This window comes from Pistacia vera, unplaced genomic scaffold (genome assembly GCF_008641045.1).
Source record: "Pistacia vera cultivar Batoury unplaced genomic scaffold, PisVer_v2 Contig240, whole genome shotgun sequence".
Classification (NCBI taxonomy): domain Eukaryota; kingdom Viridiplantae; phylum Streptophyta; class Magnoliopsida; order Sapindales; family Anacardiaceae; genus Pistacia; species Pistacia vera.
Genome location: NW_022196047.1, coordinates 4,705 through 18,405, shown reverse-complemented (window position 1 = coordinate 18,405; position 13,701 = coordinate 4,705). Strand labels below are relative to the sequence as shown.

At 34.8% G+C, this 13,701-nt stretch overlaps 1 protein-coding gene across 1 annotated transcript; it reads right to left on the bottom strand.

The window, feature by feature from the left end:
* Positions 1–12,524: 12,524 nt before the first annotated feature.
* Positions 12,525–13,451, bottom strand: LOC116131736 (ethylene-responsive transcription factor ERF084-like). Its single transcript, XM_031417406.1, has one exon. It carries the CDS (start codon positions 13,449–13,451, stop codon positions 12,525–12,527), a length of 927 nt encoding a protein of 308 aa, XP_031273266.1.
* Between the last annotated feature and the right edge of the window lie 250 nt (positions 13,452–13,701).

The following is a 13,701-nucleotide window of genomic DNA, read 5'->3' as shown; positions in this document are numbered from 1 at the left end:
AAGTCGTTACAAATTAATAGTTGGTGATGATTGCAATAAGTTGAGTTTGGTAGAGTTAGGAATTTGAGAATTGTATTCTTTATTGTTGGTGCAAGTGGTCTTATTGATGTGGCCACTGAACCATTTGAAGGGGTGAATGTGGATGATGGACTAATGTTGAGTTTGGGAGTTTTGATGTTGCTCACTTCTACATGTTTGACGCCCTTGTTTTTCTGTATGATCATGTGCCAAGTAGTCTTTTTGGTGATTGTTTGGGTGGTGTAGCACCCCCACCTTCGACTGGTTATTCTATAGGTATGGATTCATTGTAGTTATCTGGGCGAAGAGGGTTGGGTGATGGTCGATGGACTGATGATGGTCAACCGTAGGTAGGACCCCAAGCTTTTGCTATTGCGTAAGCTATAGAAGAGCACTTTGTATCTCAGTTGCCCAAGCTATAGTATATACTACGCAACTAAGATAAGACCACATTCACCCTTTCGAATGGTTCAGCGGCCACATCAATAAGACCTATTGCCATAAATGATTGGGCATTACCTGGCAGAATTTTCCATTTCATACAAGCCTATGAAGCACGATAGACTTGGTATTAGTGCTACCCATTCTTCAAGGTTCATTCCTCTAAAGTGAGATATATGCCAGTTACCTGGACACTTAGTTTATTGTTTTTATTTGAAAAGACATTTGTGTTGATCAAATTTTTGTTTGTGTCCCTTTCAACCTCTAGACAACATATTAATGTTTGATTTGTTAATATAGATGATGAAACTTCAAAATCTAGTTTAAAGGAGCTAGTTTGTTTTATGGTTTCTTCACATTCTATGGTAGTATAAGTTTCTGGTTTCGTTTGTTAAAATTAAATTATTTTCAACACCATTAGTTAAATATAATAGTTATGCATGTCTCTGTTTTTCTTTTGTATATGTGTTCTGCTCTTTTCCCTATTGACGGATGGTAGCTTGCATCATTCTTCACGAACTTGCATCATTATTGCTGTTAAAGTCCAATTACCAGAGAGGTTCTCAAGTCCAAGTTGGCAAAATATGGGTACGTATATTTCCAAACAAACCAGTTACAGTAAGACCTACAGAAAGACATAATGGTTGAGGGAAAGGATCTCCATAGAACTGTTTTCAATTTAAAATGGATCAGTCAAGTGTGTGGTAAAGCAGGCCACTCTGCTCTGCAATGCTACCATAGATTTGACTATGGTTATCAGGGGTTTCACTCTCTAGTACATACACCTTCAATGCCTCCTCAAAATTCATTTCAAGCTCAGCCAAATGAACCTGTTGAAGCATTGTTGGTAGCCAGTTTTGTGCCAGCAAAGTTCTCTAATACTTCTTATCAAGGAGTTCATGTTCCTCCTTCCAATGCCATTCCACAATGGTCTCAGTACACTTATGACTCTTTAGGAATTTCACATACTTATCTCAAAGTTTCATAGCAGCATCATAACTCTTTTCATCAGCTTACCAGTGTGCCTCAATCTGCCATTCCTTCCTTGACAAACACTACCTCCCTGGTAATTGGACTTTAACAGCAAGTTGTTTGTGTCTGTTGTCATTATACTGAAAGACACAACACAAACACTTGAAATTATAGACCCATAAATCTGAAGAAGCAAAAAATATGAACTTCAAACATGATTTTTCATTATAGTTCTCTTTTTTTAATATATGCAGAATTACTTATGGATATGTTTTTTCTAGGAAGTTGCTGGTTTTATAAGAAAGCAGAAAATGGTAAGAGCAAAAAATACAACCATTCCTCATGGAGGCACATCGTCATCTGGAGTCCAATTTCGAGACGTGAAACATAAAAAGCAATACAAAGAGATGGCGAAAAGAGATATTTGTCTTGGAAGAAGTTTGGATTTAGGATTTATAGCAAGTTTGGGTATAGGTGATGAGATTAATGGTTGGATCCGTAATTTGAAATGGGACCGGTTGGTGAGTATTAGATATGATGGATATAAACATTTGATTTATGAGTTTTTTAGTAGTTTGGAAGTTGTGGAGATATATACTGATGATTTTTCAGCGTACACAATGTTTTTTAAATTAAAGAATCAGAATTGTGTAGTGAGGCCATAGGATTTAGCAATTTGGATAGGGTTTGATTTTGAAGGTTTGGATGATGTATCCAGAATGTGGGATTCCAAACAAGCTTGGATGGATGTTTCTGGAATAGGGGTTTACCATCCACATAGGTGTAAATCTACAAAGTTAAAGAATCCTACCATGAGAGTTTTTCACAGATTTTTTACTTTCACATGTAATGGCAAGAAAGAAACAAATGGAAATGTGACCGTCAATGATTTATTGTTGATGGAAGCAGCAATAACAAGGAAGCAAGTAAATTCAGCAAAGTTATTGATTAAGAAGTTGGGAGAGAGGAGAAATTTATTGGGGGAAGCTTGTTACGCTGATATGTGAGAAGTTAGGTTTAGAGATCACCCCTTCTGATGAAGCCAATAAGATAACATTTTCTGCAAATAATTTGTTGGGGGATGTCACATTGAGTAAAATGGGTTTGATTAAAAAGAATCTCTTAGGAGAATGGTTTCTAATTAGGGATGAAATGGAGAAAGAGGCAACGGTTCAAGAAGGTGTCCCTATTCCAGAAGGGGAAAATCAAGGACGAGTCTATGTGCGCAAAAGAAGAAGAACGAGTCTATGTGCACAAAAGAAGAAGAACGAGTATTGAACCTGGATCTTCTCAGAATGTAGAAGAAATGTCTTCTCATACCTTAGACGAAATAGTAAGCAGATTTGAGCGGATCGAAAGGTTTCAAGAGGAGAGTTTTTCATGTATTGAGAGGAAAATGCAGGAACAACAGGATCAGTTGCAAAGTGATTTCAACTCGTTCGTATCAAGAATAGAAGAAACAGTTGACATCCTTGGGGAATGCATGACAGAAATATCCAGCATGATGAAGAAATTGTCAACAACCTCCTCCTCTTCCAGTCAGCCTCCACCCCCTACACTATGATGAAGAGCTTTTCAACAACCTCCACCTTCTCAACATCCTTGGGGAACGCACTATAAATGTTAATTGTCATTATGTACGTAGTTTAAATACTAAACTGTATGTACGCAGATTATGTTTGCCTTTTGTTATAAATATGTTAATTAATAAAATTTGATTTCACAAGATGTTTTTAATTAGCTGAACTTCTCCAATATCAATGAATGTTAATTCTCAGTATGAGTGTTATGTACGAAGATTATATTTGCCACAATATCATATCATTAATTATTGTTCAATACATATCTGAATGCATATGTATATGTAATACTAGACTTACCAAAAGACATATCAAAATTAAAATCTCAAATGAAATGTAGAATAATATATACTGAAATGTGACGATAATATATACTGAAAACATTCAGAATAAGAATAAGATACATTTACATTATTATTATGAATTCTGAACCCTACAACATACAACCTACTCTTACCCAACCAGAAACAAAAATAATAAAAACAAAACAACTGAATCAACATACAGCTCAACTACATTAGTAAAAAATTAACCACAACGCCGATAATTTCTACCGAATACAATTTTATATGCTTCAACAGGTTAACGATATCAAATCTCTCCCAACGAAAAATGTTCATCATTTACATCCTCCTGCCCAGTACATAAATTACTTTTTCCTGCGAGATTCTGAACTGGACTAGTGGACAACTGTTAATGTTTAACAACCACAATTTAGCACATGTTATAGAAAACTTAAGGTTTTTACAATTATACAACATACATAACACATACCTGAGTAGCAACAACATCTTTTCACAACACTTGAGTTTTTGGTACACTTTCAGCAATGTTGTCTTGCTCTGCTGAGGATTATTTCCCTATAAAGTAGCATAACACATTAATAATCAAGTAAATATTATTATAAACTTCAAATAAGTAAATAATGTTTCAAAAACAAATATCATGTAAGAATAGGTGTATAACTCATACCAATTCTTTGTTTTCACAATTTTTTTATTTTTAGTCCTACGTACAATTTCGTCAACCTTCGATTGCCTTCTTTTGCATGGAGGACGACATTTGCTGAGAACTGCTTGTGGATTAATAATTAGACTATTCCTCTATTTAGGAGGACTGTCCCCCTCTTTACTACCAAGCCCTCCTTCACTTTCCTTCTACTCCAACTTATTTCTCATGCTAATAATAAATTCCATCAACATGTTATAGTCTTCCTCACTGTTTGATGTCATATCGGCTACTGTCAGCATTATATTAGACAACTTCTCAAAACGTTGTCCTTCAATGTTAGTGCTCCACCTATTATAACTTACCTTGATTTTCGTATGGCATCTATTTATGTTTTTCCTCAAACGCTGTAGAATGTACTTATCTGGAATGTGTGAAACCCTTTTATGAATCAACACAATAATGGCATGTCTGCATAAAATCCCTCTAAACTCAAACAAATGACAATTACAACGAATATCACATGAACTTTCTTCAAAGTATAAGTAATAAAGTGTATAAAATATGGATATCGAACCCAAAGGAATTACTATTATCAATTACCAATTAAACTATCCTATTACTATTTGATCAATCCAAATTTTATCAAGGAAAACCTAAATTATATAAACAATTGAATTTAAGAAGAAAACTGAAAAGAGAACAATTAAAATAAACATTTGGGTAAAAACAAGATGACTAGACCTAGGGCATAGACTTCACACCAATTCTTATTCATATGTATCGATCTCTTATGCTAATTTTGTTAAGCTCTTCCTATAGGTCAAACTCCCTAAATTTCTAATGACTTTCTCTTGAACAATTATCAAATTAACCCCTAATTACTAACCCGAATTATCTCTAATCAGATTTAAGCAATTGGAGATCATTACGCTCTATGGAGTTTACCAAAACCTCATAAGTCGCGGTAACCTATCTCTAGCATTCGCTCAACCTATGGTTTTACTACTGTAGACCACCTAAGTATCATCTCTCGGTCTCAACCTAGTCCATTAGTTCATTCAATTCTCGGGCCCTTAAGAATCAAAAGCATTAGGAATAATAGTAAAACTTAGGAAGAATTCTTAATAAAAATTAACAATCAAAGATCAATACATAATCAAGAGATTGGGCTACATCTTAGCCCTAGAGAATAAATTTAGTTCATAATAAACATGAAAGAAACAATCATATTTATTAAAACAATCATCATGAGTTTATAAGAAAAGAACAAGGAAAACTTCTCTATATTGTGAATCAAATCTCCAGAATTTCTGTTACTTCTCTTCTCTACAGATTTTTCTCCCTTTCTTCTCACCAAAGAATCCCCTTAATAATGCTAAAAGACTTCTATTTATCTCCCACAAGGGTTAGGGTTTGTTTTTCCTTAATTCTATTTGATTTAGAACCCTTAACCCTATTCTCCTACCTAAAAACGGATAACAATTAGTAACTTCCGTGACTGTGCTGCGGCACTGTGCTGTGGCACAGTAGCTACTAGAAAAAGTGTTATGCGGCACAGTAGCTACTGCCCTTTTCCCGTATCATTCCACTGTTCTTCAAATATATTGATTTTTGAACTTGATAACGATAAAATTTGGAAACATTTTGAACATATTAAAACTTTGAATCAGATTTCCAACGGTTCAAGAATAGTCTTAATCAGAGTTCTACAGCTCAAGATATTCTCAAAATACCGAGGCATGCGCAAGCTGGAACGTAATCTAGAATCTTATCTTTACTTCAACTTCCATAACTTCTTCAATTCAATTCCGATTCTTGATCCGTTTGTTTCCACTCATCACTCATTCCATTGCCAACATGATTCTTCATCCGAGCATAACATTTAAGCACTAGTGACCTGAAAAACACTCAAAAACACCCATGATCCCGTAAAAGGCAATTATGAAAATATTAAGCAACTTTACCAAATTAAGCCTAATTTCCCACAATTAATCCCCCAAAAACCACTAATAAATGTGTATTTTTAAGCTCTTATCATCTACCAGAAAGGGAACACGCCGATTACTATCTCCAAACCAAACATCTTCTAAAACTTGATACTCCTCATACGAATCAGACTTTTTCAGAAAAGATAATTCACAATAAATCTTCTCCGTAATCTCTTCTTGAAACTCTTTAAATTTTGTAGTTGTGTATGCATTTTGAAATTGTTTCTCAATAGGGTAATTAGTTATGCATGGTATCCAAGACTTGAAAGATCTAAAATCAGCCTCTCTTTCTTTTTCCACTTTATCTCGCAATGCATTATCATATTGTTCCACAAATTGTTTCAATGTTGTTTTGCAATTTACATATCCATTGAAAAATGCATGCATACTTTCACCATGTTGGGTAGTAGACATACCTGCCCAGAAAGTATCTTTAAGAAATACAAGCACCCAATGAACTCTTTCTTTGTACAATCCACATAACCATTCATTCTCGTGAAGATTATACACATCAATGAATTTGTTCCACCGTTCTTTGAACTCTTCACGTGTCAATGAATCATACACAATATTTTGTAACGTAAACTTTATAGTTTCATATTCCTTATACCCTCTTAATTTCTCAGGCAGTTTCTTCATTATATGCCACAAACACCACCTATGTCCTGTACCGGGGAAAAAATCTCAATTGCATTTTGCATGGCCTTATCTTGATCAGTGATAATTCCATTAGGAGCAAAATCCATGCATTCAAGCCAAGAATGAAATAGCCATACAAATGTCTCAATGTCCTCATGGGAAATTAACCCACAACCTAACAATGTCGAATATCCATGATGATTAACCCCCACAAAAGCAACAAATGGCATATCATATTTGTTCGTCAGATATATTGTGTCAAAGGTCACAATGTCACCAAAATCTTTATATGCGGCCCTACATCTAGCATTAACCCATAGCACATTCTTTAATCGACTCTCTTCATCTACATCAATCATGTACCAGAAATTTGAATTCTCCTTTTGCATTTTATAAAATACTCTAGTACTGTCGAAGCATCTCTAACTCCAAGTCGTAGCCTTCTAACTTTTTCAATGTAGTTCCTACAATCTTTTTGTAGAAACGTCAAATTCTCTACACCTCCTGCCTCAATTGAACATGACTAAAAATTTTTACACGGTCTAATCCTAACCCGATCATTAACTTCAAGCCTTCTTTTCACAAAAGGTTGTATCGTTCGGTTTACCTTGAAATATCTTATTTTCGTCGAACTTATAAGATCGTGGTTATGTTCAAACACAACTGATTTAATTTCCCATTTGTATTCACCATTCAAAGCTGCATTAATCTGATTGATGTCTCTTCTTCCCAGAACAAGAACACGCCACTGTCACGTATCTCATCTCCCCATCATCTCCTTTCTTTAACATACGTATCATTGCTTCAAACCCATTTTATTCTCATACCTTTTGTAATACTTTACCAAACTATCAACTGAATCAAACATCATTCCAATATGAGGCTCCACTTCTTCCTTTGCACATCCCGTATCTTCTAATTCATCACATTCATTTTCCTGATTCAATGGTTTTATAATAAACAAAATTAGAATTTACTAATACGAAACATCATGATAAACAATACAATACAACATATTTAAAATAGTTTCGAACACAATTTACCTCAACATCATTGAAATGAGGCAAATTGGACTCTTTCATATTCCGTAATTTCATGCACAACTAATCCTAGTTTTAGCGTTCACGAATCTAATTCACAACAGTCGCCAACAAATATTATCTATCAATTATTTTGTATTGTAACATATATTCAATCCAAAATAGAATATGAAACTAAATGAATATATAAAATAAGTAAAAAATTCTTTACCTTAACAAATATGTCAAAGCTTTAAAATATTTAATATCCTTATTTTCGTTTCTACACTAAACGGTTATCTTGATAAAAAGAGATGTTGCTGCTGCTTGGCTATTGAGGAAGAAACTGGTGTCGAAGTAAGGAGAACACAACATGCAGACGAACGAGAGGAGAAGAAAAACAAATAACACAGACGAACAAGAAGAGAAGAAAAACAAATAAAAATGAAAGTTTTTTTTTCCCGCTTATTTCACATAAAATTTTGACGCTTATTTGTAATGTGTATTAGACAAGCTATTGATTTTTATAACAAAAAAAAAAAAAAAAAAAAATTAACAAAGTATGGATGCCAATCCATGTAATGCAGCGGCCGTCCATATACGAGGGACAACCATCCACTAGCGTCCATATTGTGTGCATTTTATTTAAATTTTTTTTTTTAATTTCACAAAGGATGGACGCCAGTCCATCTCATGCGGATGGTCATCCCTATAAAAGGGACAATCGTCCACAGTAGATGGACTGGCGTCCATCTACTGAGCTTTTAGGACGGTCATCCATATTAACGGGACGCCCATCCATAGGATTTAGATGGGAGTCCATTGTTTATTTATTTATTTTTAAATACTTTTTATGGACCCTCGTCTATTCCACAATGAATGGCCGTCCAGAAAGTATGGACGGCTGTCCAACCGTCCATTTACAGAAGTGTTCTATCGTCCTATATGGCGACGTCCGAGTCAGTTGTCACGTATTTTGATGCAAATTTTCGATACCATCTTTCGGTGTACATAGCATTTTTGTATTTGCTAGACACTCAATTTAAGATAAATGTTGAGACGAGTAATACTATTGTAATTTATATTTTGTATATTGATAAATTAATTTGTATAACATTTCCTGAGTTTTTAATCACTACCATCGTTTATAATTAATTTAGTGAACATTAAGGTAAACTTATTTATAATTAATCAGTATAATGATTACACAGGTTTTAGTTAGAATCTAACAAGGGGGTTGGAGCAGTAAAAAGTTAATTATTCAAAATTAAAAAATAATTAATTAAAAGTGTAGTTTCACTTGCAGACTGTCCCTCGTCAATCACCAGTGCAGTCAGTGTGCAATTAATTAAGCAGCAGTTGCTTCTCAATTAAATAAAATCCTTAAATAAGCAATTAGGAGATAAGCAAAGCAATATCGTCATCTTTAAGTTCCCCAAGTAGCTGCTTTTAACTACACGTTTCTGACTGCTAAAAAACTGTCATTTCCCATATGGCAGGTCAGGTGATACACACGTGTAGTCGTGTGCACTCTTTTTACTTCTTGCCTGGGTAAACATTTCTCTGATTCCTGCATCTCCATCGGAGACTGGTGATGATGCTCTTAGCAATGGACAAACCAAGTTTAATTTTATTAAAATAAGAATATATAAATAATGTTTATATGATCGTAAAATATCAAAACTTAATGTCCCATATTACCACAATATTCTATTTGAATAAAATTCAAAAGAAAGAATTTTGTATACTGATTTATTTAATTTGCTGGATTTAATTAATGATTCTTAGAAAATTTCAAATATAGTTCTCTTATGCATCCTACATTTTTTCTTAATACAATATATTTTACATAAAATAAAGTGTATTTTATATAAAATAATGTTAAGTAAAACCACGTCAATTCACGGCTACTTATTTGTATCCATTGATTGTTACAATTAAATGACTTTGAGGGGGAAGTTTAACACTCAGGGGGCGTTTGGTTCAAGAATGTTAGATTACTAGAAATGTTGGATTACTGGAAAGATAGATTACCTTGGAAGATTACTGGGAATCTTTAAGAAAATATGTTTGGTTAGTTGGTGGGTATGTTATATTAATATGTTTGGTTATGGGAATAAATTGGCGGGTATATTATTTAAATTACTAAATTGACCATCTTTTAAATATTAATATAATATTATTTTTATTATTAATTTTTGAATAGTTTTTTTAACCCCCAATATTTCAGATTTAGCTAAAACACCCCTGCTTATAAAAAACTTTAATTTATGACGAAATCACCCCCACCTCCTGCCGCCGCCTGCCGCCACCGCGAACCACCGTCGGAAAATCGCTGGAGCCCCTAAAAAAGAAGAAAATTCTCAGGGAGGCTCCGGAAGGCTTCGATTGATGGCCGGAAACGGCCATAACGAAGCTCCCCGGAGTCTCCCACGAAATTTTCTTCTTCATTAGGGACTTCGGCAATTTTCCGGCGGTGGTCCGTGGTGGTTGGCTTGCTATCGGCGGTGGTGGCTGGGTGGCAATGGTGGTGGTGGCTGGGTGACAGTGGTGGTCCGTAAATAATTTTAAATATAAGGGCATTATTGTCCAAAATTTTAATTAAACAAGGGTAAAATTGAAATAGGATATTAATGTAAATTTGTTTTAAAGTAGGGGTATTATTGTCTAAAACTTTTTATTAATAAGGGATAAAATTGTAACAAAAAAAGATAACCCTGATAATCTCATATTACCTAAGAAAATGAAGGTAATCAGATTACCTCTGATATTACTAATAGTAACCACTATTGGTATTTGAAGATTACCGGTATCTGATATTACTTGACAACCAAACATGGTAATCAAGTAATATAAGATGACATTACCCTAGTAATCCCACTTAACCCCCAACCAAACGCCCCCTCATTATCACTCGGCCAGTAAAAGAGTAAAAGTAGATTTTATGGGATCCTGACTTTGAGTTCCTTCAAGCACTAATAAGGGTGATCATCGATGCTCTTACTTGGTTGACAGTTTTAGGACTCTGAGAAATTAGTTGAGTTGTGAGTAAACTGGCATAGACACCTCAAATGATTAAAAAAAAAAAAGATTTAACTCAAGAGTTGACGACTTTTTCCTATCCAAATAATGGTTTAATGACACTTTCTCACTCATAAACTTTTAAAATATCATTTTATTACCCAAATTTATACTCCAATAACAAACAGAGAACAAACTCGGTTCAGATTGTTCGAGTTTTTAAAGAATGGAGGTCGATGAGTCTTTTAATTGTAGAAGGTTGGATTTTGGTGGTTGAAATTAACAATAATTTGACTTGGAAGGGGCGACTGTACAAACCCTAATCGATTGATTACCCGCGACTAGCGAAGTCGACGAGAGTGGGGTTTAAGAGGTGTTAGTGAATGATGATCAAGAAAGAGAATAATGGTGATGTGGGGTTACAATGAAACCGAAATTGGAAACATAATATAAATTTAAATAATGAAATGATATTTTAAAAGTTGATGGGTGAAACATAATATAAATTTAAATAATGAAATGATATTTTAAAAGTTGATGGGTGAAAAAGTGTTATGAAATCATTATTTGGATGGGAAGAAGTCGTTTACTCTTAACTCAATTAAGATATAAATTATGCATAAAATTTAAATACACGATAAATTAGTTTCAACAATTTAGGTTAAAAAATGAAGTAAATTTAACACCAAGTGGATTTAACACAAGTTAATCTTCATCCATGCCAAATAAAAAAAGCTTAAAAATGGATTGCCCATGAATCCCAATCCTTCTCCCCGTAAAGATTTGTCTTTCCCGTAGTAGATGAAGAAATGGATAATGGATTCGAAAGCAATTCAATGGAGTGAAAAATCTATATTACTGTCACATGACGCAACCGTAATAAGAAGGAAATGATGTATTTTGGATTTCGAACATGGATCAAAACCCAACGAAAGATCTTCCGAGCTGGCGTAATTGCCAATCTCTCACCCCTTTCATTTGTCAGTAAAAACTAAAGAATTAATTAAGCGTTCTTCACTGTTCCCACGTTTTGATGACTTCTTTATCCTCCTTTCTTGGGCAACTTTTCAAAGCAATCCGGCTTAATCATCGCTGGGGTCTCTAGGCTTTTTGGTGTTTACTTGTAAAGTTTGTACATAAATAATGACGATGATTGATCATCTTTTAATTCAACTGTAAGCTTGTAGGGTTAATTGGAACTCGAAAACTACTACTTTCTCTTTTGGCAACAAAGCGCACGGAGCAAAAAGTTGACTGTGTATTTTTGTACTTTGAACTGAAAGTTTCCACAGTGGTTCAGATTTGAAGTAGTACTCTGCTTTATTCAAAGGTTCAACAGCGAAAACTCTGAAACTTTTTCTGATTATTACTCTCACTTAACTGGTGCTCGCTGTGTTTTCAACTTCAGAAATGAGAAAAGTCTGATTTCGTCAACTGAATGCATGAAATTGCATGCCACAGAACTTTCCGTTGTAAAAACAAAGTGGATAAGCATATTCAAATGCATATTCACAATCTCTGTAAATTGCATTGGACTTGCAAAAAAAAAACTGCAAATATATTTCTAGTTAGTCATTAATATATTGAGATTATATAATTTATGTTCCCAATTACAGCTTTTCCGAGGAAAAGATTCAAAAACCGAGAGAAGAAACCCTAATCCCATAAGTTTGAAACAATATTTTACTACAATATTTTCTTCTATTCATCTTCTTAGTTTCAAACTATGGGAATATTTCTGCTTTCTTGCATGCACATGCAGTCATGCACAAAAAGAAACACCAATCCCATAAGTTTGAAACTAAACTTAAATACACCAAAAAGACCAAGCTAAAGAAAAGAGAAATTAAGTACTAAAAGCATTAGAGCTGGGAACTGAAAATACTACAAGAACACTAAACAGTGGCCATTGATGGAGCTCTATTTCTGTTTCCGTATCCAACTCCCAGCTTCAAATCAAGCTCCACAGCATTACTGTTCCCTTCCACTTTTAAACCATTAGAATTGTTGGAAAATAAATGGGCCACAGAGGTCACTACTGAACACTTTCTTGCGCTATTCACTTTGCCCTTCACTTTCTTCACCTCAGTAGAGGAAGAAGATGAATTAGAAGGTGATGAAAGGGGCAAGACTGAGGAGATTTCGAAGTTCGTCCTCGCTTTAGACCCCCTAAGCCTCCTTGCAGCCGCGTCATAAGCACGCGCCGCCTCTTCCGCCGTGTCGAAGGTTCCAAGCCAGTGGCGGCACCGCCCTATACGGTCACGTATCTCTGCTGACCACCTACCCCATGGCCTCTTTCTCACCCCTCTGTAGTTCTTTTGCACTGGAATAACATTATTATTATTTTTGCCACTTGACCCGAAACGTTTGGCACCGGCGTCAGAAGATTTCGCCTTGTTCGTTCCAAAGAGAACGTCTTGGCCAACAACAGCAGCGATTCCGTCAAGAACAGGAGTAGTTCGATCAGTTTCCGTTTCAGTCTCAAAATTATTCCTTTCCACCTCAGTTTCGGGCTCCAGTACTTTATTCCCAGGACCATAGAAAGAAACACCACCCGAGATATCGGTCAAAACGGAGAAACTATTCGGAGGGTAGAGGTGATTTTGATTGGTAAGTGAAGAGAAAGAGTCAAAACTGCTACCAAAGAGAGAGTTATAAAGGCAAGGAGTTTCGGGTAAGACACAAAACGTTTCAGTTGCTGGGTAGGGTTCAGGCTTGGAGAGGACGAACGGGAAAGCTTGAAACGTTTGAGAGTTGATAGTGTTCTGCATTTTTGTTTTAGACGGAGAAGAAGCAGAACAACCAGAAACGAGAACAGACATTCATTGAGGTTGATGAATTGGTGTAACAGTTAGGAGTTTATATAGTACTAAATTAATTAATTATTTAAAAAAGGGCAGATGAATTAATTTAATAACGAAATTAATATTATTTATATGTTGCTGTCAATTTCGATGAGACCGTAATCCGTTTTATTTACATGCATGTCCTTCCTTGGCAGGAGGGATATATGCATTTAAATTGTCAATACTACCCTAGGTTTTGAATTCTTTACTTAACAGAGGTTAATTT

What these genes read in the sequence shown, in the direction of transcription:
- LOC116131736 (XM_031417406.1), bottom strand. Translation starts at nt 13,451, where the DNA reads ATGTCTGTTCTCGTTTCTGGTTGTTCTGCTTCTTCTCCGTCTAAAACA.